General features: G+C 41.0%; 1 protein-coding gene across 1 annotated transcript; it reads right to left on the bottom strand.

Moving 5' to 3' along the window:
* Positions 1 to 7,746: 7,746 nt before the first annotated feature.
* Positions 7,747 to 19,235, bottom strand: RHOV (ras homolog family member V). Its single transcript, XM_075844742.1, has 3 exons — positions 19,010 to 19,235; positions 9,644 to 9,702; positions 7,747 to 8,187 (listed from the first exon to the last, which is right to left on the bottom strand). The coding sequence occupies exons 1-3, from the start codon at positions 19,233 to 19,235 to the stop codon at positions 7,747 to 7,749; spliced, it is 726 nt and encodes a 241-aa protein (XP_075700857.1).
* Between the last annotated feature and the right edge of the window lie 6,311 nt (positions 19,236 to 25,546).

Raw genomic sequence — 25,546 nt, 5'->3', positions numbered from 1 at the left:
GGAGGGACACATGGAAGGAGTTAGGGATTCTGAGGGTAGAAGGCAGCCGCAGCTTATAGGAGACAGGGTTGATTTGTTGCAGGATCTCGAAAGGACCAAGGAACCTGGGAGCAAACTTGTATGAAAGCACCCTCAAGCGAATGTTCCGAGTGGACAGCCAGACTTAGTCCCCAAAAGATACTGAGGCGGCTCTCTTCTCCTAATATCTGCCTTTCGCTTCATGCGATCTACTGCCAGCAAAATAGAGGACCGGGTCTGTTGCCAGATTTGCAGGAAGTCCCCATATGCAGAGTCAGCAACGGGTACCTGAGATGAAGTTGACACAGGTATTGAATTTATTTGTGTTGCTACATAGGCTGGGGATTTCTGTAGAAGGCGAGGAGACAGAGACGTTTCAACAGCAAGCAATGCAGTCGTCAGAACAAGTTGTCATGACGGTCTAGGCCGGATGGGGAAGAAAAATAAGGAGAACATCTGCAATCAAAGAAGACGTCACCTGTGAGTCACTGGGCTTTTGTAAGTATAAGTTTTATTTTTTTCTAGTCAACAAAGAGAGCACTGTTACCCATCAGGGTGCACAAAGTTGTATATGTTTATGCGGAGGGCATTATTACTTTTTAGCGGGCCACACAGGACACATTATAATGTTTTCGAAGCACACAGGGGGCATTATTTCTTTCTGGGGAGGGCATTTTTACTGTATTGTGGCAGAAGGGGGGGGGGTCATTATTACTGTCAAGGTGGCATTATTACTTTTATAGGGGCACTACAGTAAATGTTATTACTATGTCGGTGCACAAAAGGGTCATTATTGCTGTGTGGGAGCACAAATGGGGGCACTAAGAGGATCATTATTACTGTGTGAGGATCTGGGGCATCCTTACAACTCTGTATGTGAAATTCCTCTGTTATTCCTCCTGGAACTGTATGAAAAACTAACTGATTTAGAGCTATAGTTGTATAGTGGACTGCAGCCTTCGTAGGATAGTTAAAATCAATCAGTAGTGCTACAGAAAGTCTCTGTGTAGCCCAGGCCTAATTGACAACTGGGTGTTGCCATTCCCCTTGTCAATAGGATGTGTTTCTACACAGTGTGATACTGTTTGCGATGATTGGACAAGGGAAATGGCAACACCCAGTTGTCAATTTATTCATTTATTTCCAGGAGGAATGGCACAATGCAGAGTTCTAAGAAAGGATGCTTGAGAATTGTAATTTCATGTCGTATACAAGTATTTACTAACACAGACATATCAGGGGAGGGGACACATACTCTTTGTAATTGTTATGTATTCTGCCTGTGACTGATTAGTGCTGTATTATCTTGTATGGTCCACAGAGTGATAACACTCTGCAGAGAGAAGTGTAGAACTGGTATCTAACCACTATATGGTCACTGTATGGTTTGTAGCTTGATAATATTCTGCAGCCCGCGAGCGTAGTACTGGTATCTGACCACTATATGGCGGTATTATTAGTTATATTGGTGCTTGCACAGTGGTAGTATACACTTGTCCCTGACTGAAAAAGCAAGTGTACGCATGTCCCTGACTGTGTAGGTGTAAAAGTGAGTAAAATATGTTTATGTGACTCAGTCTTGTATGAAGAATCCATTTTGTGTTTTGTAGAATCATCTGTTTCTCTGTAAAATTAAATTTATGCTGGGATTGTCTGGACACTGATAAGGTTAAGGAGTCTTAGCTATGTTTACCATTCTTCGATAAATGTTGACCATTTTTTGTTATGGGAAACGAGCCTGATGTCTCATTTCGTCTGGGAAGTCATTTATTATCATTCTTTGTTATGAATATCAGTCCTGATGACGTTGTGGTGACGTTGCATGTTATGAGAAGCCTCTGTCTTACGGTAAGTTTCCATAAGAAGCCTTTTCTTGCTCGTGATTGGCTCAGTTCTACTCCCCTTTGTTACTTCTATCAATAAACAAGAGAAGGATTTTAGGGATACAAAGCATTGTCTCTTTGTGTCTTACTTCTCTCCGATATATCGATATAACTAATGGATTTGGATCTTGATAAGTGATTGAAGGGTGTCAGTTGACACACCCACCTTCAGTCTAATAGATTTCAAGTAAAAAAAATATTCCACAGTGCGCATTGCACGCCACTATTTTTCTGCAATATGGAGGGCAGTATTGAATGTCGGCTCGTGGAGTTTGTGCGCTAGGGCAGCTTTTTAGTCAAATCCCCTCACTGTACGTGACCCATAAACTTCTATGTTAAAAAAAACTTGTACCGTGTGGTACTTTTTTTGCAGGATCTGGTCTACTACGCTATTCTACACCTAAAAAAATGTATACTGCTCTATACCAGCCTGAGTATAGAGTTTCCTTTTGACCTCCGTCGGGCTAATTGAGCCCTTTGTACACCTCTAGCATGTACTTTGAGAATTTTCCAGACGTACACGCTAAACGGACATCACCGACAATGTGAACATTGCATTAGTTATATTGCTAAACCAATGATTGGTGCTGCCAGAGGAAGGCCTTTGCAACATATAAAGCCTGCTGTCACAACTGCCTCCCCTGCTGCATTTCACCAACAACTGGGAGGCCCTTAACAGTGAGGCTTTTCTCCGTTTGAGAAATACTTTCCTAGGAAACATAGGATAATTCTTTATATATTTCTCACATTTTTTATTGCAATGAGTCAAAATAGGATCAAAGATAAGGAGGAGGTTAAAGGCAGTTTTTATATTTATGTCTTCTCTACATTTAGACTTCCTTTAATGAAGTGAATAATATCACTACTCAGGATCTACTTTGTCTAAATCTGCCACTAGATCTTCAATATGTACAATGCATTCGGAAAGTCTTCAGACCCTTTCACTTTTTTCACATTTTGCTATGTTGAGGCCTTGTGCTAAAATAAAAAATAATTCAAGTTTGTCCCCATCATTTTGCACTTAATACCCCATATATGACAAAGTGAAATTTTTGCAAATTTACTAAAAATTAAAAACTGAAATTTAGCATGGACATAAGTATTCAGACCCTTTGCTGTGACACTTGAAGTTTAGCTCTGGGGACCTCCCATTTCTCTAGATCATCTTTGAAATGTTTCTACACCTTGATTGGAGTCCACCTGTGTTAAATTCATTTGATTTGACAGGATTTGGAAACACATCCCTGTCTATATAAGGTCTCACAGCTGACAATGCATATCAGAGCAAAAACCAAGCCATGAGGAGGAAATAACTGCCTGTAGAGCTCTGAGACAGGATTGTGTGGAGTTATAGATCTGGAGAAGGCTACAAAAAAAAATTCTGCTGCACTGAAAGTTCCCAAGAGCACAGTTGCCTCCATAATTCTTAAATGCAAGAAGTCTGGAACAACAAGGACTCTTCTTAGAGTTGTCCGTCCCCCCAAGCTAAATAATCGGGGGAGATGGAGCTTGTTTTGAGATGTGACCAAGAACCCAATGGTCACTCTGGCTCAGCTCCAAAGATTCTGTGTGCAGATGGGAGAAACTTCCAGAAGGTTCACCTTCCAACAAGACAATGACCCTAAGCACACAGCCAAGGCAACACAGGACTGGCTTAGGGACAACTCTGTGAATGTGCTTGAGTGGCCCGGCCAGAGTTCTGACTTTAACCCAATCTAACAACTCTAGGGAGACCTGAAAATGACTGTCCACCGACGTTCCCCATCCAACCTGACAGTTTCAGAGGATCTGCAAAGAATAATGGCCCAAAAAAAAAAATAAAAAAAAATACAGGTGTGCAAAACTAGTGCCATCATACCCAAGAAGACTGGCGGCTGTTATCACTAATAAAAGGGGCTTCAACTAAGTACTGAATAAAGGGTCTGAATACTTATGTCAATGCAATGTTTTAGTTTTTCCTTTTCAATAAATTAGCAAAGAACTAACATTCTGTTTTCACTTTGTCATTATGGGGTATTGAGTGCAGAATGATGAAGAAAAACTTGACTTTTTATTTTATTTTAGCACAAGGCCTCAACATAACAAAATGTGAAAAAAAGTGGAAGGGTCTGAAGACTTTCCGAATGCACTGTATAGCCAGCTTTAATTAAAGGAACCCAAGACAAATTACGCAAAGATTAATTGTGTATTATCCATTAAAATGTAAAACATTAGCCAGGCAAAGGTTATAGAAAACAATGTTTTATTTACATTTTTACAATCCGTTTTCTTGGTACTGTGTTCAATTACATTTATATAAATATATACATAGGAAGGACATCAGGAAACCAGTATTTACTCTTGAATACCTATATTGATATTGACATAACAAGGTGTGTTATTTGTAAGGCAAGCAAGCTTTTCAAAGCTCGAAAATACCACGGCCATCGCTGCATGCCGGAGGATGCGGTAGAACAAGATCTGTAGCTTTGACTGTTGGAGATTAGCGTGCCAGAGGAAATTTGTTAAAGTGATGCTCCCATTGTGGGCAGAGTTGTCGAAGAAACTACGGTGTCAGGGAAAAATTACTGATTCTTTCTATGACTTCTGCGTATTTACATTACATATTCCTACAACACTGGTGGTGCCAGAAATTCAAGCTAACCACCTACTTTATTAGAAGCAGCCTTAGGCCCCGACCATATATTTCAACCATAATTATGGCCCGTAATTACGGACCCATTCATTTCTATTGGCCAAGGACACCGTTCTGTATTTTTACGGATGGGTGTTCATGCTGAAAAAATGATAGAACCTGCCCTATTCTTATGCGTAATTACGGCACGGACTCTCCCACAGAAGCCTATGGGAGCTTCCGTAAATACGGACGGATACGGATGTGTATCCCTAAACTGTCCGTATTTGTGTGGAAGTGTTGCTATGCAACATGTTGGTGACATCATTTGCAACCTCCTTCTTTTTTTACGGATATTTGGATCAAATACGGGTTCACTACGGACTGTATTTGCTGATACCGTTCCGTATATACGAATAAGTTACGGATCCGTATTTACGGATAGATGAAAATACGGTGGTGTGCATGGGGCCTTAAAAAGTGCTGCAATAATCAAGTAAAATGCCAATTTCCACTGCCAAATGACCTGTAAATATCTAAAGTGGTTTTTAGTAACATGCTTAATACACACATTGTAGATTTACTTTCTATTATTTAATCACATCTATATTTGACCACATGACAATACACATAAAATAAGGCCACGCTTTTTTTTTTTTACAAACATCAGTATCAAGTTTAAACAAAACTTCCAATTCAGGATTTGATCACATCATTGCTATAATTTAAAGGAAATCTGTCAGCAGATTTGAACCCTAAAAATGTAACACCGCTTAATAGGTGCTGGGGAAACAAGTTCAAACATCATAAAGGAAGTATACCAGAGAAAATGATTTTTTATTCACTCACTAGCCATGTGCTAATGAATTGTTAGGTGTCCGCTGGGCGTTATTCCATCTGTAAGTTATCGACCGCAACCCCTCCCAAACCCCCTCCCGTCCATTCTTGATTGACGTTTTCTGGAAAGGACGTCGGATGAGGCAAGAAACTTAAGGCCCTTTTACACGAGCCAATGATCAGGAAAACGAGCGTTCATATGATCGCTTGTTCCCGATCATTGCCTTGTTTAAACAGGGCAATGATCAGCCGATGAATGGGGAACGCTCGTTAATCAGCTAATTGTATCTTTTATGAAGCACTAAATATTATCGTTGTCGGCGTCACATCTCCTGGTGTAAACACGGAGATGTGCTGCCAACATAATGCAACTGCAAGCGATCATAGTGACGATCGCTCGTCCCCATACATAATCAATCATTGCTCATTGTGAAAAGAGCAAACAAGCGCCGATCGACGAGCTGTCTCGTTGATCGCCGCTCTGTTTCACGACCCATATTGGCCGCTGTAAAGGTTCCTTTGAATCAAGAGCAGAGGGCAGGGGTTGACGCTGATAACTCAGGAGACTTCACAGATAAAGTAACATCCAGTAGACACTTAATGATCTCATAGCATATGGGTGACTAAAATAGTATTTTCTCTTGGTTTATGATAGAAAACATGGGGATGTTTGAACTTGTTTCCCCATCACTTATTTAGCAGAGTTTTTGGAGGTCAAATCTGCTGACGGATTCCCTTTAAAGGGGAAATCCAAGTAAAGTTATCTTCCAATACGTTAGATATATGTTAGAAAATCACATTGATGAACCCCCTTTGGCACTGCAAAGATATTTTTTTTCTACAAAAAATCTGACAACATTCTAAGAAAAGTGTCATTCCTATCAATACTTTCTTAGGTAGTGTAAGATTTTCAGGAACAGAAAACCCAGATTAGATTTCAGATTATTCTGACTGTATTTTCCCTTTGAAGTACATTTTACACTCTTGCAATCTGATGCAGATTGGACCTTCTATAATAATTTCACTTCCTAAAAACCTTTTTTAACAAACTTTTCAAACATCCTCCTTACCATCTGCCAACTGTACCTTTTCCATTCAATATTTCTAATATTCACGTTTTTATAACTTTCTATAGCTTTCGTCTACATTAGTCTGTGGAAAACTCAAAGGCGTTTTGACGGAATGTATAGCGCAGTCAATTACGGTATTGATTCCGTCAAAACGATAGAACCCTTGCACAACTGAGACAAACGGAAACCATTGGCACCGGATCCGTCACCATTGAAATCAATGGTGATGCAAACGGGAATCTATGGTTTCCGTTTGTCTCAGTCAGGGCTCCATTCTGATGGAAAGCTCAGACGGAACGTCAGAACGGGACCCTGACGCAGATGTGAACGAAGACTTAATCATTTTCAACATTAAAGTGGTCATCCTATGATGTTATCTTCTGATATGTCATAGGTTGCATCAGTGGGGGTTCCAGGAGATGGTCCTAGTGTTATCTTTCAACTGAAATTAATTGGTGCTATGGAAACGTAATGCCAGCCATAGACCTTAGATTACCGTCAGTGGATCCCAAAGATTTCAAAGGAATCCTCAGACACATTAATTTCTATGGGGAAAGCCTGTCTTTCCCAAAGGTCTCCCATTGAGGGAAGAATGGATTGCCGGATTTTATTAGATGTAGTATTTTTACATTTTGGATTTTTTCCTATGCGATCTTTTGTTTACCCTTATATAAACTGTGCCAGAAATGTATAGCAGAGGCTTATGGTATAGGCAGATGCAATGATCTATCATGTTAATGGTGTGGCGTCGAGGGTAGAAGCCGCCAACGATACAATCTTACGACTATGCTCAACTTCAAAGGCTTGTCTATTTTGAAAAGCCCTTTTTGTTTGAACGGGACCCCTGACTTAAGCGGAGAGCCCTTGTAGGTTTCTATGTCCCATTCATTTCTATAAAAATAAGCACCAGGACTGAACATATAGGACATTGGTGAAGGTCCTAGCTTCTGAATCCTAACTTATGTGATCTTCTGAAATGTCCATTGGACCAATCAGAAGACAATGTCATTTGAATACTCTAATATTTTCTGTTCATATTCACAGTGCATTAAAACTTCATATCACATTTCAGCAAATGATAAATGTCAAAATGATGTAACATTAGGAACCTGTGCGCTCATCACAACAGTCACAACTGATCATAGAAATTATTAAACAATCTCTTGCTTGGTGCATAGATCATAAAAGGGAATTTTGATTCCTTTCAGGTGTTCAACATTGATGGACCAATGGCAAAAATTTTTTATGCTGGCCAGACCTTTCCATCGTTGTGGTGAAACCCCAAACAGAGTACTCATAGTTTTGTCTTATGTACGTAAAGGATTCACACAAAGCAAAAATATTTCTTCCACCGGCATTTGGAAAGTCTTTTAAAACCCTTTGAGCTCAGTTTTTTTTCCAGCCTTGCCTTGTGTTCAATAGCACTCAGAATGGCTGTGTCAAATACATCTTTGAGGTTTTTCTGAGTCAATGCAGAGCATTCAACATATGTTTGAGCTCTTATTTTCTGGGTCACCGCCTGTGCTTGGGACTTACTCACAGGTCTAACATGATATCGATTTAAGTTGATTAATACATTGACATCATCTCTAAGGTCAGTCTGAGTTCCCACCAAAACCACTGGAGTGTGTGGGCTGTGGGTACGGATTTCAGGAATCCATTTCTCAGTAACATTTTGGAAGGAACTAGGATTCACAACGCTGAAACACACCAGAAAGACGTCTGTTTCTGGATAACATAATGATCGGAGGTGGTCAAAGTCTTCCTGTCAAAAAAAGAGAAGAAAAAAAAAGTCATATCTTATATCTCAATAGACTCAACTAGGAAAATTTGATGACTACACATGAAGGTGCAATAAACAATATCCTAGACACCTCGAAAGATAGCCGTTAAGCCATTTAATAACAATACAGCTTACTTGGTCAAGATAATACAAAAATGTATTTAATGCTTACTTGGCTTGTGTTTAGAGGACTAACCATTTCAGGTCTTTAGGCTGGAATCACATGCAGTTTTTGATGCAGTTTTTTATTTTTAGCCAAACACAGGAGTGGATACAAAAGAGAAGACAAATCAGTATTTTTCTTATACTTTCCCTTCTTTTTGAATCGACTCCAGGCTTTGGTTCAAAAACTGTCACAAAAACGGCATCAAAACTGCATGTGTTAATAGCTAATTTAAAGTAATTTGCAGTGTTTGTAGTAGAAATACCTTTCTAATTTTTCTTGTGCTTCCCCGTCTCCCCCTTGGTGTTGCTGCTAATCAGTGCTGCTGAGGGAGGGGCTCTGAATAGAATCAGTCTTCTTGTCCCTCTGGCAGCAGACAATATAGTCCTTTTTTACTTTCCCTGCAGACAGTTAACATGGGATTCAGACTAGCGAAGATTTATACTGTGTGACATTCACAGTTTTCACTCCCTTAGACAGCAATTAAAATATAGAGAAATAAGATAATAAAGACTGAATGGGCATGTGCAGGACTTCCATCAGCTGCCAGGATGCAGAGCTCTATAGTCCTAACAAGTTGAGAAGAAGGAGTCTCCTCAGCTATACTGCCATGCTACTGCAGAGGCTCTGCTTCTTCCCTGACAAGCAGGTAAGAAAGCTATTTCTATTGGCTGCACTGCAGTGAAAAGAGGATCACTATGCAGAGACCTGGCTGTGGGGAGAGTGATTGAGCATGCATCATTCAGCTCATTAGGTGAATGTGCACATTGCTATGAACACCAGGAGGCGCCATATTATATAACTGTTAGCATTTTATGATTGTTAACAATTAATTTGATTTTAATGGTGGGACAACAATATGGCTTGAGTAGGTTAACACCTTTTAGAGTATATTGTATTTTATGTACATATAGAAGTAGACACTCCACACCCAAACCTTTAGGAATAAATGTTCACGTGTATTGCATTTCAGGTGCTGTGTATTTGATTGAAAAGCAGTTTATGTTCATTTAATTTTCTGTAATGATTTTATGTATGATCCTCTCAGCTATTACATCACTAGGGTGAAAAATTAATAATACAAATATGTAGTAGTTCCTTTTAGAAAAGATTCCTTACAATAGTTCTTGCTTTTGTCCAAGATAAACAACCCACAATCGCTGTTCTCACATGAAATTATTGTGAATTGGAATATTAATCTTTATAATTAAAAAAAATCAATAAAAATAAATGCATGATAAATATTTTAAGCTTGGCGATGGAACAATGAAATACCTGTCCAGCGGTGTCACAAAGTTGGATTCGTACTGGTGCCCCATCTACTTGAACTTGAACTGAAAAAAAACAAAACACATTTAAAGCAAAAAAAATTCTAAAATACACTTTTAAGTCAACACCTCATGAAGACAACCCCCTCTTAAAAAGAAACCAGTGCACCCACTGAAAGGGAAATGGAGCATTACATGGTGGCTATTCAAATGATTGGCCGTTCATATAATGCATGGATGCGCCACGTCCACCAGAGCAGGAGCCACTCTTATGCCTCATGCACACGACCGTTTTTGACGGCATCCGAGTGGCACTCGATAGTCTTCACGGACTCATTCACTTGAGCGGGTGAATCGGGTTTGTGAAAAATGGTCCGAGTCTCCGATCCGAGGAAACAGAGAACATGTCCTATCTTTCCTCGGATCACTGACGGGACTCGGACGGCAAACGCGGTCATGTGCATGAGGCGTTACAGAGTGACTCTCAGTTCGTCAACATAAGGCAGGAAGCCATTCTATGAAGTCCAAATTTCTCTTAATAAGGCTAATAAAAAGGGGTTATAGTTATGAGACAACCCCTTAAATTCATTTATAACAATGCGCTGATTTCACAGAAAGGGCAGCTATAAAATAGTCTCTGGGAAATAACCAGCTTTGATTGTAACTGCAGATGGAAATCCACTGGTTACCGGAAGGAGAAAATGCAGGAGAAACTTTAGAAGACAATTTAGTGTAAAAATACTTATTCAATCTAAGGCTTCGTTCACAGATTATAAGCAATGTTGTCATAGGGACCCTGTGTGAATCCAAATCACTAAATATAACAATATCTACATCTGACCTGGCTTGAATAGCAACAACTTCCTATGCATTGTTTTGAATGTGAATAGTACTATAAATGAATAATATACCATGGAAAGCATGTGTGCAGCTATAGGTTTTGTCTGTAGTTTCACTGTCTGCTATTGTAAAGTGTGTAATCTAGATGCCAATATACATTATGGTATATATGGGGCCACAAACAATTGTTTAAATCAGCATCTCATATATTCAGCTCTTTTCAATTGTAAAATAGCAGATTGTGTGTGGCCAGTTTTACTTGAACACTGTCATATGTTTGTGTGGGAGGAGGGGAGCGCACAATACTTTGACATGAAAATACAGTTACGGTCCTCTTACACGGCCCGTCCTGGGCCGTGTAAACGAGGGTCGATCAACAAGACATCGTTGATCGGCGCTCGTTTGCTCCGGTCACACGGAGCAACGGATGGGGACGAGTGGTCGTTACTCCGATTGCTCGTCCCCATACATTATCATCATGTCGGCAGCGCGTCTCACTGTTTACAAGGGTGATGTGCTGCCAACAGAGATAAAATTAAAGTTTTTTAAAACGATATGATCAGCCGATGATCGAGCGTTTGCTCGTTTATCTGCTGATCGCTGCCCTGTTTACACAAGGCAATTATCGTCAATGAGCGTTCCATGAACAATCGTTTGCCCGATAATTGGCCTGTTGGCCTTTAAACTGTTTGAAACAAGGAAAACCGGTTTGGGTTACACGTCAGCTTCTTGTGTCCTCAGGATGCTCACATTATTGTCTTGCATCTCAGGTATTAAAACTTGTTTGCAAATAATAGGTGACTTGAGTTGAATGGAGTTTGCATGTGCCGACAGTTATCAAGAATAAACAAAGAGGATTTCATAGCAAGATTAGTAAGATTGTTAAACTATAGTTATGCGGGGAAAACAAAATTGCAACACAAAGAAATACCTGGTGTGTTTAAAAGGGCCTATACAAACTAGATGAACATCAGTCGAAGCTGCCAATTTCAGTGGGACTGGCCAGCAATCTCATGTCTATGGGGTGTCCCAGGATTGGGCTTGTTGGATTTCAACCTGCCCGATCTTATAAGATATAGACTCTGCCAAATGGTATATGGCAGCTATGAACACCCCTAACCTCCCGATGCCATTAACATGGACATTTGACTTTGCACCATGTACTTGTTATTTTTTTATTTTTTTAACCAATATATTTTTATAAATTTTTAACAAAAATCAAACATACAAGTATAGCGAATCTAATTATCAGGCAAACGAGCGTTCACATAATGCTCGTTCCCGATAATTGCTCTGTGTAAACAGGGCAGCGATCAGCAGATGAACGAGCAAACGCTGGATCATCTGCTGGTCGTATCGTTTTAAATGTTTAAAATATTATCGTTGTCAGCAGCGCATCTCCCTCGACATGATAGAACTCTATGGGGACGAGCGATCAGAGTAACGAGCGCTCGTCCCCATACATAGCTCCTTGTGAAAGGAGCAAACTAGCGCCAATCAATGAGCTGTCACGTTGATCGGCGCTTGTTGCAACTTGGCCGGTGTAAAGTACCTTCACATTAAAGCTCTTCGAAAAATAGAGGTGGATTATCTCATTATTTACCAATTTTGGTGATATCACATAACCAGCTGGCAAATCTGTGTGCAATACCAGGGTCTCAGTAGAAGTGCACATTAAGGGGTTTTCACATCTGGTATATCGTTAAGATCCTGAAAATAAAGGGGCAACAGTGCTGCTTTAAGCTGCTGCCCCCATCAAAAATTTCACAGTTGCGACACAGCTCCAGTCACTTAAATGGGGCCATGCAGTAGTTCCCTGCACAGCGGGTGGTCGGGTGCGCCACTGTGCGGAGGAAAACAGAGAAAGGGATGCAGCGCTAAAGCAGAGCCGTGGTCCGTTCATTCTCATGATCAGTGGGAATCCAAGACGTCAGACTAGTTATTAATTTCTGAGATGAGAACAGTCCTTTAACATACCAATACACCCTATTCTAATGTCAATGGATCCCACCATGTTTGGACTCTATATTCGTTGTATTTGCCAGGAAATTCTCCCGTCATATAAGTCTGATGTGTCCATAATCAAAAGCAAAACGTATACCGCAAGAGCGTAGTTTTAGCATACGTTTGGCCAGTATATCTCAGTATAACTTTGCCTCAACTATGTTAAAAGCAAAGTCAACTAGACTGTCTTCTCACTTCATCAAGTTTCCATTTAATTGAAGGAAGGAATATGATAAAAGTGATCAAGTAGATTCAAGGGAAACTCCTGTGATTTATGTTTAATAATTGTGTATAGTATCCAAGTAATTTGTATTACTCCCAATGCAAACAGTGCCATCTTTGATCGAGATACAACAAAGTATTGCAAAAGTAAAGACCCCCAAAAACAAACCAAATAGTGTATTTGTTGGTAACTTTATATTAATACAGGAGTATATAAAGAAGAGTAGAAGTATACGGGAGAATAGCTCCGTAATATGGCGCCTGATGGCGCAAGCCATGCTTGTGTGCATTCGGATTATCTCAGTAAGGGTATGTTCCAACACACAGAATACACTGCCGAATTTCTGCAACGGAAAATCTGCAGCGAAGGCTAAATCTCATTCACTTTGCTGCTAAATGCTGCGAAATTTACGCACAGAATTCCGTTGCGGAAATTCTGCAGCGTTTACACTGTGTGGGTACCCAGCTCCAAACTAAACCCATGTAATTCCACTCAACACCAAATAGATTTTTATCTTGAAGGTTCACAAAATATTCATCCAACCTATTGATTTACTACATTGACTGGTCGCTGTATGATCAGGTCATCATTAGGACGCCATTGATTTTATACACTTATAGTTTCCAATTAGAGAGTGTATTACACTAAGGTCGGATTCCCAAGAGGCGGATACGCTGCGTAAAAATCACGCAGCATTTCCGACCTGGAACCCACAGTACACTCCGTCCGAAAAACGCGGACAGATTTACCACTGCGGAATGCAGCGGTAAAAACCGCTAATACTTACGTAGGCCGTTGTTATCGTTTGGTCTGGCCTCCCTGGATGATGATGCAGCGCCTGTGATTGGCTGCAGCGGTCACATGTAATGCAACATCGTCCCAGGAGGCCGGACTGGACGAAGAAACAGATTTCTGGGTAAGTATGTTTTTTTTATTTTTCCGTAGTTGCGATTTTTGAAGCGTAATCACTGCCATTACGCCGCAAAAGTCGCAAGACTTGGCTTTCTGTTGCGGGTTTTGCATCTCCATTGATTCCAATAGGGAAATCCAGCAAAGCATAATCAACCAAAACGCAGCATAAATTGACATGCTGCGGAATTAAAATTCTGCACCGCAGGTCCTGCATTTTTTCCCCGCAGCATGCGCATAAGATTTTCTAAATCTCCTTTACTTTGCTGCTACTGTAAATGCTGCAGAATTTCCACACAGAATTTAGTTGCGGAAATTCTGCAGCGTTTAGGTTACGTGGGAACCCGGCCTGAGAATGACTCTTTCTTCCTGTCAAATATTTCTCATGTGAAGTGAGCGACAATTAGACAGTACAGGGGTGTGATCTCGGACTGGAGTGTGTGCTGTCACCTAAGAAGCTTGTTAACTCCTGGGAAAATCAAATCATAACCTCAGTAGATAGGAGAGGAACCTGTTCAACTGGAAGTGCTCCTGTCAACCGATACTAGCAACCTCACAGACTGAAATGCTTGCTTTATTTTTACTAGAATGTTTTATATATAAATGTCAAATATAGGTTAAAAATACATTTTCCCCCTCACATAACCTGTAAACATAAGTCACTTTTTCCATTCCGCTCTTTCTTATCTATTTCTGGCAAAGCTGGCTGACAACCATTATGGAGGTGATCACCGTCTTCCCAGTTTTCCTTAAATTGGGAACACTAAAGGTATTTTTAGGCTTAGTTCACACGGGGCGGATATGCTGAGTAAAAGCACGCAGCGTATTCATCCTGTGCGCCGCAGGGAATTCCGGGCGAAAAACTGCAGTAAAACTGTGGTGCAGTTTTTCGCCCAGAATGTCCGCTGCGGAAAACTGCAATGCTTAGCCGGCCTACTAGCAGGCCGGCCTACTTGGATGACGTTTCGTCACATGGGATGGATGGATTGTCATCTCAGGAGACCGGCCCTGTGACATCATCCAAGGACGTCCTCTTGGGATGATGTTTCATGCCATGTGACCGCCGCTACAGCCTGTGATTGGCTGCAGCGGTCACATGGGATAAAGCGTCATCCCAGGAGGCCGGCCTAGAGAAAGAAACACAGGTAAGTATACGTTTTGTTTTTTTCTGAGTTCTGTTTTTTGCAGCTGCGAACCCCCCGCAAAAAAATGCAACAACTGCTATTTGTTGCAGGTTTTACGTCCCCATTGAGTTTATGCAAATACAATTGACACGCTGTAGAAAAAAATTCGGCACCGTAGGTCAATTTCTGAACGTTTTTTTCCGCTCAGTATTTACGCAGCGTGTGGATGAGATTTGTTTTATCTCATCCACTTTGCTGCTACTGTATTTGCTGCGGATTTTCCGCAACTAATTCTGTTTTGGAATATCCACAGTATTTACGCAACGTGTAAACTGACCCTAAAAGGGTCTTATATCCGCCCAGTTACTCTGTAATACAGGAGTGTGGGATATATCAATCCATACCTAAGGATATTTGACACAGTCTGGAAAAGCTGAGTGACCAATCATGTACGGAACTTAGAAAAAGTGATATTGTCACTCCTGTGGTTGAATATATGATGACTGCTAATATTTTTCCCACTTCTATGGGTGGATCAGTAAGTTTTCGCACATAGTTGGGGCACACAGATGTTTTGGATGGCTGATCATTTCATTTATTGTCCATTATTTATTTAGTGTTGGCATATTCCCCATGGTTGTATAGTGCATTGACTCATTCCCATTCACATAGAGATAATAAAGGGCACAATAAACCTTTCAGAAGCTGAAATGACCGGCTATCACCTGAGAACAATAGCTTATCCATTTACTGTTAATACGGTTAGCATACAATGCCCTATAGCTATGTAACTATGTCATTTTCTATGGTGCTGTTTTTTGCAAACAAATGCATCAAATTCAACATTTGAATGGTCAACATTATAACTAAAGGTGAGCTAAGTGAAGCCGGGATTCTCTCTACATTTCTTATATACTATCTGGTCGAATTTAGCCTCGGGAACCACAGGTGTGGGAGGGGGTATGGTTTGTTTACATAACTCACTCTATTAATGGGAAAGAAATAAAGTCACCCTCTCCTTCACCCCAGAGCTGTGACCCTCAAGATCAGTGAACAACAATAGAATAGATTGCACAATGGAAAACTAGAGCACACCATGTGGCATACCTTGCAACTTTCAAGTATCGCAAAAAGGGGCACATTTTTTTCCTTTTAAACCACGCCTCTAATCCGAACCAATCATTACCCATACACACCTGGTTCAGCACACACAGTATAATGCTCTCATAGTGTCTCCCACACAGTATAATGCCAAATAGCTGCCCCCACACAGTATAATGCCATCTAGCTGCCACCATACAGTATATTGCCCTACATAGCTGCCACCATACAGTATAATGCCCCATAGCTGTCACCATACAGTATAATGCCCCCCATAGCTGCCACCATACAGTATAATGCCCTCTAGCTGCCACCATACAGTATAATGCCCCCCATAGCTGCCACCATACAGTATAATGCCCCATAGCTGTCACCATGCAGTATAATGCTCCCATAGATGCACCCATATAGTCTAAAGCCAAAACAGATGCCCCCATACAGTATAATGCCCACACAGATGCTCCCATTCAGTATAATGCCCAAACAAATCTCCCCATACAGCATTGCCCATACAGTATAACGCCCCCATAGCTGCCCCCATACAGTATAATGCACACAGATGACCCAATACATTATAATGCCCAGTAGCTACCCCCATACAGCATAATGCCCTATAGCTGACCCTGACAGTATAATGCCCCCATAGCTGCCCTCATAGAGTATAATGCCCCCATAGCTGCCTTCATACAGTATAATGCCCCCATTGCTGCCCCATACAGTATAATGCCCCACAGCTGCCCTATATAGTATATTGCCCCTACAGATTCCCCCATACATATATGGAGAGTGATGTCAGGGATTCCCTCTAGGAGCGAAATCCCCGGCCAGAGCGTCGGCGATGCTCTGGCAGGGAATTCCATTCCTTGAGCAGCCACTGACACTGTCCATATATGTCCACAGTGACGGAAATTCTGCAGCATTTATGTTACGTGAGAATCAAGCCTAACACACCTGACCACAGTGTGTTAATCCACCCTAATGGTGTATTCACGCATTGTGGTTATATTGCTTTTTTGCCATGATTTGCACAAAATTGCTTCAAAACTGCTACGATAGACCCTTATCAATGTGTCAATATATTTCTATAAGATGTATTTGTAAAATGGTGAAATATGTGCGCCCTATTAATCAAGCAATTCTGTCTGTTTTAGGCTCTATTCACAAAAGTAAGCTTGGTCCAGTTTTTGAGAAATTTAGTGTAAAATGTGCCATTTGTGTAGAAAGTCTATCCTATGATACAAAAATTACTGATGTTCTAAAAATCTCAGATTAAAAATGAAAAAGTGATTTAGGTCACTTTCAGATGTTGTTCATGTAAAAAAAAAATGCAGCATCTAAAGTTAAATATGAAATAATGTATATATACTGAATCACGTTACTGAATGGCTGCGTATTTTCGGTGCAGAACATTTTAATTAATTTAGGATTTTCCAAAACGACATTCACACTTTGCCAAAAACTAATTCTGAATTTTTCTATAGATATCTGAAGTGGCACGTGGTGGATTTGCTGCGGAATTGCAGACTTTTCTTTCTTTGGTTTCTATAGCCTTTATAGTATACTTAGTGCAGACGTTGCAGAAAACAACGGTGTGGAAAATAGTTTGCGTTGTAGAATTTACATTCTGTCTGTTGCGGAGAAGTAACGGATTTTCACTATGGATTTCAGTCTACGCAGTGCAAAGGCTGAAACCTGCAGTAAATCTGCTGCAAAATTTGCCACGCCTGAATGAAGCCTCACTTATACAAATTTTTATGCAGATTCGTTGCGTAAGTGCCACCAACCGGTGGCAAAATCCACAGTGGAAAAATTCTGCCACGTCTGAATGTGCCCTAAGATCTCCACGCACACCATTTTTATTGCAATTTAAACTGTATCAAAAAACACTTCTAAAAACACCAGTGTTATTAAAACATGCTTTTTTAAGGCGTTTCTAGACCCACTTTTGGTGTAATTTTTTATGTGGTGTCATTTTGTAAATACTTTTTTTCTGCCATTTTTGATGTCCCATAGAGAAGCCTCAAATGCCTGAAAGGTCCATACCCAGAGTATGCTGCATTTGGGAAAAAAAACGCTGCATACCACAAAATTGGCTAAGAAAAGACGCCACAAACAAAAACTCAATTGTATGTAGTGTATTTTATATTTTACTAGACTTTAATGTAACATTAAAATAATGCATAAAAAGCCAATAAAAAACACAAATAACGCACAAAAACGCAGTGAAACGCTGTGTATGAATCCAGCCTTAGGATGTTAACTGTGATGTCATTGCTGAAATATAGAACGCACTACAAACATTGTGTGGCCTTTTTTTCCCTTTTGTCTTGCGTTTTTTGGCTCAGTGGTGTTTTTTCAAAATTGTAGCAAGGTTTGGATTTTTTTACATAGACCCTCATGTGTTGTGTTTTTTTTGTGGTGTTTTTTTTTCAGAATAAATCATGAGTTGCGAAGAGGATCTTTGAATCACATGATTTTCAATGTGAACAACACCACATAAAAAAACGCAAGTAGTAAAACACATTTTTACAAAAATCGCCACAAAAAAAGCCATTAAAAACACGTGCCATACTACTAAAAAAAGTTTTGTTTTTTAGATGCGTTTTTTTGCTCAAATAAAGTGTGTGTGAAAGAAGTCTAAAGGTACGAAGGCGAGAAATCCACATGGTGAAAGCTGTGACATCTCAGCAGGAGACAAACTGAAGTGAGAAGAGAATACAATGACAATTATCCAGGACAGGAAGGAGTTAGTGGAAGGTTTATTCACGAAGTGTCAATCTTAAAAAAAAAAAAGTCACAGCCTTTGCATGATACCCTTACGTTTTGTCACTTCTATAAGAAAGAGGACATAACACTTACTGGGGAAGTAAAACAGAGGCAATTAATTATATTGCCCCCTTACTTCTTAGTTAACCCTATCAGTGTCAAGGTAACAATTAATAATAATAAATTAGATTCAAACCCAACACCCCGTATGTATAATGGTTCACAAAGTATCACAACCAATCTTAATCCAAGAAGTTGTCCAACAAGGTTCGTTACTTGCAATAAAGATTATAATAGTAGCGTAGTATAATGTACAGAAGTCTTCTCCGAGAACGCTTAACACAGTGGCCTTAGTTTTCCTCGAAAATTGGATTTTTCAGAATAACTAAAAATGTCGTTAACTTACCAGAATATGTGTCTAGGGCAGTCGGCTGGTATTCTGTTGGGTAGCCATTTATAGTGTAGCTGACCACCAGACTGGTCTTGCCCACTGCACCATCTCCAACAAGGACACACTTTATGCCGAGCTCTTGACTGTTGGGTCTGGATGAATTTTTCCTCTTAAGGGATCCTGATAGCTGCGGACTCACTCTGACTCCCTTAGAACAATCCAGCATCACTTGTGGTGGCATGATAACAGTCCAGGAGCCAGTGCTGGTATCTTGAGTAAAAGCCTAAAAGCAAATCCACTTTCTTTCTTTTCATGGGTCACTCTGTGCCAGCAGCTCTTCAAATGACCTTACCATGAGGGAATTTCACCATTATTGTATTTCAAGTACATCCCACTCAAAGCCTTTTTACTCTGTCATGCTAAACAGGTGTGACTATGTCATGGTTTGCTCTCCAACTGGTTTTAGGCTTAGAGCCAGCCTTATTTATACCCTCCCTCCCAGGATGGTAATTGGAGCCGACTAACTTCCTTATAGACAGAACCCTCGCAATGCTCTTGTCTTGTAATCGTATGTTGTGCATTAGGGAGAACTTGTTAAACACTCAAGTTTTTAAGAGAATCAATAAAGTAAAAATAAGTTAAAAAATATACTATTAAAGGGGCACTATTAGTGTTTATTATTTTGTCTTATATAAAACCACTATTGGGGTGAGAAAGAAGAAAAAGAATAGTAATAAAACATGGTGACAATTATCACCCAGGTAACGTTTACACCAAAATATCTCACAAGGAGAAAGTGTGTGACATGTCAGACCACGTATGTCAGCCATTCCAGCAGTTATTTCCTCTTTTTAATGGCGGAAATTTTTCAGAAAAGTTCTACATAAAGGTCAGCACTTTATCCACACCTTTTTTCATGTTGCATCCTGATGAACACTCTTACGCGTTGCAAGTCCCCTCATCAGGGCGTTAGGGCTCTTTTACACGAGCCAATTATTGGGCAAACGAGCGTTCACAGAATGCTCGTACCCGATCATTGCTCTGTTTAAACGTCAACGCTCAGCCGATGTACGAGCAAACGCTCGTTCGTCGGCTGATTGTATTGTTTATACTGCAGACAATATTATCGTTGTCGGCAGCACATCTTCCTGTTGCTGCGACATGATAGAAATGTATGGGGACGAGCGATCGTCGTAACTTGATCGGCGCTCGTTTACACGGCCTATGTCGGGTCGTGTAAAAGGTCCCTTAGTTCATGTCCTGCAGCAGACATGAGCACAGTCTACACCAATTTGTTAGTTAAACATGGAGGTTATTACTGACTTTTTAGGGCAGCATGGTGGCTCAGTGGTTGGCACTGTTATCGTGCAGAACTGGGCAACATTGCTATGTTTGAAAAACTATCATCCTGCCCTATATAGTGGTGCTAGCGGTGCTAGCGGTTTAGTGGTTTGGGAGGTGAAAATGTGATGATGGACTCCCTTTAATAATAATTATCCTAATGGTCCTAATACAAGGCTAGCATTTAAAATGCTTACGAGTAAACACGCCCAGTTGGTAAAAACACAATACACTCCCAGTTGGTAAAACGAGAAAACCCGCCCAGTTGGCCATTGAAAAGCTCATTTGCATAAATCTAAAATTGCTCATAACTTGGGCAAAAATGATCGTTTTTTAAAAAAACAAAAAACTTTGCTGTTATCTACATTGCAGCGCCGATCACATTCAATAGGAGATAGGGATTTTATAATCTGGTGACAGAGCCTCTTTAAGGTGGAGGCCTCCATTCTTCATCACTTCCACAGGGAGAGGGGAAGAGACCAAGAGTATACGTACTATAGAAGCAGCCAATTTGGCTTATGAGGCCCATGGAGTAACAGGGTTCAGCCAAGGTTGGCTGCATCCATTATTCTGATGTTGGTGGTAAACCGTTTAGGGATCTTCTCTCTAACGGCCCTACAATGGTAGAAATTAAGCGTGTCCGGAATTAACCGAAGGATCATGAAAACTAGATGAGAGCCCAACATTACATTTTAGCCTTTACTATGGGGCCCCTTCACCCTGAATTGGACTGACTCCCCGGGGACCCGGTGAATTCCCCGATGGGCCCCTAAATCAAGATTAGAGCAGTGAGCATGGCTTCAATAACTTACTACTCCTTTCTATTTAAAGAGGCTCTGTGATTATAAGTGCCCTATCTCCTACATAATCTGATCGGTGCTGCAATGTAGATAACAACAGTGGTTTTTATTTTGAAAAACGATCATTTTTGAGAAAGTTATGAGCAATTTTAGATTTATGCTAATTCGTTTCTAAATGACCAACTGGGCGTGTCTTTACTTTTTACCAACTGGGCATTGTGAAGAGAAGTGTATGACGCTGACCAATCAGCATCATACACTTCTCATTGTTCCAGCCCATTGTTACAGTGTGATTGTGCAGTGAAAGAAGCTGGGCTGGAACTATGAGAAGTGTATGATGCTGATTGGTCACTGATTGGTCACTGATTGTAAAAACACGCCCGGTTGGTCATGAAGAAACTAATTAGCATAAATCTAAAATTGCTCATAACTTGCTAAAAAATGATAGTTTTTCTAAATAAAAAACACTGCTGTTATCTACATCACAGCGCCGATCACATTATGTAGGAGACAGGGCACTTATAATCTGGTGACAGAGTCTCTTTAATCCTCTTCTGCTCCAGGCATCCTCCTGGTTTTGATACAGTGCGGCGGGAGACATCTGGAGCTATACAGGCCCGAGGAGCGGTGAGTATAAGGAGGCAATTTTTTTCCGTGGTCTGATTAATTTAGATGGTCTTATCTGGCGTCTAATACATTTAGGGGGTCCGATTAGAGGTCTTGTCTGGGGTCTGATTTATTTAGGAGTCTTGTCTGGGGCCTAATTAAGTTAGAGGTCTGCTCTGGAATCTGATTAAATTAAGGGTCTGATTAATTTATGAGGGTCTAGTGTTAGATTAATTTAGAGGGTCTGGTTTAGGAACTAATTGAGGGGATCTGGTCTGGGGTGATTAATTTAGGGGTCTGATTAATTTGGGGGGTCTGGTCTGGGATCTGATTAATTTAGGGGGCCTGATTAATTTAGGGGTCTGGTTTGGGTTCTGATTTTTTTTAGGGGGACTGGTCTGGGATCTGAATGAATTTTGAGATCTAAAAGGTTGCTAAGGGGCGCTACGTTTTCTTGTTATGCCTCTGCTTCAATCTGGTAGCAGCAGGATGGCAGTGTTAAATAATGGGGGGAGGTTGTGTAGCTACAGAGGCTGGGGATGCAGAATTGAATTGTCCAAAAATTTCTCGGCAGCAAACTCTTCAGTTGCCAGGAGAAATAATTATGGCGGTCTGGGTTTGATGAAAAAAGATAATGAACGACTCCATTCAGAAAAGACGTCCCCTGTTGGTCTCTGGATTTAATAATTATGTATTCTGCATTTGATCAGTACTGCATTCTTTTGTATAATGTACAGGGTAATGATACTCTGCAGAGCGCTCGTGTAGAATTGGTATCTGACCACTATGTGGTCACTGTATGCTGCTATTATTGGTTTATATTTTTTCGCTATTATTTAACATTTATTTTGGTATATTATACAAATAATTTTGGGTAATTGGGTTGGTGCTAGCGCTATGGCATTGACTGGTGGGAAGACAGTTTTCAAAGGGGAGTGATGTTGCACAATTGCATGAGGCCTAAAAAGGAACAGGTAATGTTTCCATTCATCTTAAGTTTGGGCCCCCAGTATCAATTCCACTGTTGGGCCCTAGGCACCTCAATCCAACACTGCCCTCACCTCTATGTATGTTCCTGAACAAGACAACAAACCTGAACACTTTTAGGAGTCAAGGCTGATAGCCCAAGGCTACACACAGAACTGTTGCACAACTTAGGGCCTATTCACACCAGGGCCGGCCTTAGGAAAGATGGCGCCCTGTGCGAAATTATCTATCGGCGCCCAACCCCCCAGCATAAAAAATGACCATAAAAAAAGTATAATGCCCCCCACAGTATAATGCCCCATATAGTGCCCCACACAGTATAATGCCCCTTTAGTGCCCCCCATACAGTATAATAATAATAATATTTAATAATATAATATAACCCCTTCAAGAACACAGTATTTTGTCCTCTAATTGTGCCCACACAGTATTATGCCCCCATTGTACCCCTACACAGTATAATGTCTGCTTAGTGGCCCCCAAACAGTATAATGCCCCCTCCCCTGACTGCCACACACACCCCCCCCTTGTAGATAGTGCCCCCCCTGTAGACTATGCCATAAAGCTTCCCTGTAGACAGTGCCATACATCCCCCACCTCCCTCTTGTAGATCGTGCCATACAGCCCCCCACCTCCCCCTTGTAGAAAGTGCCCCCAAACAAAAAAAATTGTACTCACCTAGGCCCCGTTCCCACGACGATCTGAGCTGCTCCTCGACGGGATCCATGCGTAGGCCGGAATGATCCTGTAGCCTAGTATAGAGTTTCCCAACCTTTTCGGACTCGTGGCACCACTGGAAAAATAAAATTTCCTCAGGGCACCCCTACCAAAATTTTTTCGAGAAAGACAGAAAATGGCTAAAAGCAAGCACTACACTCTTATGGTATGTTCACATAGCGTTTTTTTGTAAGGCAAAAAAAATCTGCCTCAAAATTCCCTCCGGTTGTTTGACCTGTTTTTTTGTATTTTTCTTAAGCCATTGAAGCTAATGCAAAAGACGCAGGCAAAAAAGCACTCCAAACAGGCGCCGCAGGTATTTCCTGCCTCCTATTAATTTTAATTGGAGCTCAGAGGTGGAAACCACTTGAACACTATCAGCCCCCCACTCACAGTAAAATGACCATCAGCCCCCCACTCACAGTAAAATGACCATCAGCCCCCCAGTCACAGTAAAATGACCATCAGCCCCCCACTCACAGATTCCACCTGTAGATAGTGAAACATAGCCCCCTTGTATTTAGTGCTACAAAGCCCCCTGTAGGTAACACTACACAGCCCCCTGTAGGTAGTGCCACACAGCCCGCTGTAGGTAGTGCTACACAGCCCCCTTGTAGGTAGTGCCACGCAGTCCCCTGTAGATTGTGCCACACAGCCGGCTTGTAGGTAGTGCCACACAGCTCCTTGTAGGTAGTGCCACACAGCCCCTTGTAGGTAGTGCCACCCAGCCCCCTGTAGGTAGTGCCACACAGCCCCCTTGTAGGTAGTGCCCCACAGCACCCTGTAGGTAGTGCCACTCCAGCAGTTTGGTCCAGTCTTTGAGAAATTGAACACAAGTTGTGCTATTTTTGTAGGCTCGATAATAATAAGTCTGTCCTATGACGCAGTATATAAATATTACTGAGTATGTTCTAAAATCACTGCAAAATCTCAGATAAAAAAATAAAAAATGAAAAAGAACCCCATGTGCATCCAGGCTTTTTTAGAAACTTTGCTCAATTTTAGGGAAAAAAATTCTTGCTGATATATTTGTCAATTGAAATTCACAAAAAGGGCAGACAGCTATCTTTGCCTTTTCCTTCATAAACATGCATGCTGGGATTGGTGTATGTGTTTGCTGCCAGAGGTACAGTGGGGAAACTCAGGCATGTTGAAACCCAACATACCCAATCCTTCTTTTCGCCTTGATGGGCTGTCCCAAAAAAAAACAGATTGTTTGCCGGTTCTGCAGAAATCCCCAGGTTCAGCCAACATTTATCGAATGTATGGTACAATTTATTCATCTATGTGGACCTCCGCAGTTGTGTCCCTAAAGAGTAAAATGGGCTAATGCCACTATTACATCCACAGATCAAGCTGTAACATAAACAACATCTACATTACAACAGCCGATAGGAAATTAGGAGGAGACGAAAATAAAGCAGGGTGTATATTGGAAAGTGTTGTTCATTATTTTGAATTTAAAATCTGTTGAGCTACTTTTCTAACAATACAATACCCATTCACTTGCACTTACCATGAATCTGTCCCCGAAATGTGAAACTTATCATCAGGACTGAGGTTGCAGCATTCAGTCACGTTAAGGGTATGTTCACACGAGGTCATTATGTCCGTAATTGACGGACGTATTTTGGCCGCAAGTACCGGACCGAACACAGTGCACGGAGCCGGGCTCCTAGCATCATAGTTATGTACGACGCTAGGAGTCCCTGCCTCGCTGCCGGACAACTGTCCCGTACTGTAATCATGTTTTCAGTACGGGACAGTTGTCCTACAGCGAGGCAGGGACTCCTAGCGTCGTACATAACTATGATGCTAGGAGCCCGGCTCCCTGCACTGTGTTCGGTCCGGTACTTGCGGCCGAAATACGTCCGTCAATTACGGACGTAATAACCTCGTGTGAATATACCCTTAGTTGTCTTCTTTTTTCCTCAAAATGTTACATAAATGGAACCGGTCACATTGAATATACTAAATTAAGAGCAGGAGAAACTGAAGGGAATTATTCATAGATTTGTGGGAAAAGATACTTTATAACTTGTATTTTATTATTTGAGATCCATGAGTTCCACTTTGAATCGGGTGGGCGGTCCTACATCAT

The sequence above is a fragment of the Rhinoderma darwinii genome, chromosome 12 (genome assembly GCF_050947455.1).
Source record: "Rhinoderma darwinii isolate aRhiDar2 chromosome 12, aRhiDar2.hap1, whole genome shotgun sequence".
In the NCBI taxonomy this organism is placed as follows: domain Eukaryota; kingdom Metazoa; phylum Chordata; class Amphibia; order Anura; family Rhinodermatidae; genus Rhinoderma; species Rhinoderma darwinii.
The sequence above is the reverse complement of the archived record's forward strand: the minus strand, read 5'-3'. Positions and strand labels throughout refer to the sequence as shown.

Coding starts and splice junctions, on each gene's coding strand:
- RHOV (XM_075844742.1), bottom strand. CDS start 19,235: ATGCCACCACAAGTGATGCTGGATTGTTCTAAGGGAGTCAGAGTGAGT. Junction 9,703..19,009: donor TGCCCTAGACACATATTCTG/GTAAGTTAACGA, acceptor GTTTTTTTTCAG/TTCAAGTTCAAGTAGATGGG. Junction 8,188..9,643: donor TTTGTGACACCGCTGGACAG/GTATTTCATTGT, acceptor TTTTTTTGACAG/GAAGACTTTGACCACCTCCG.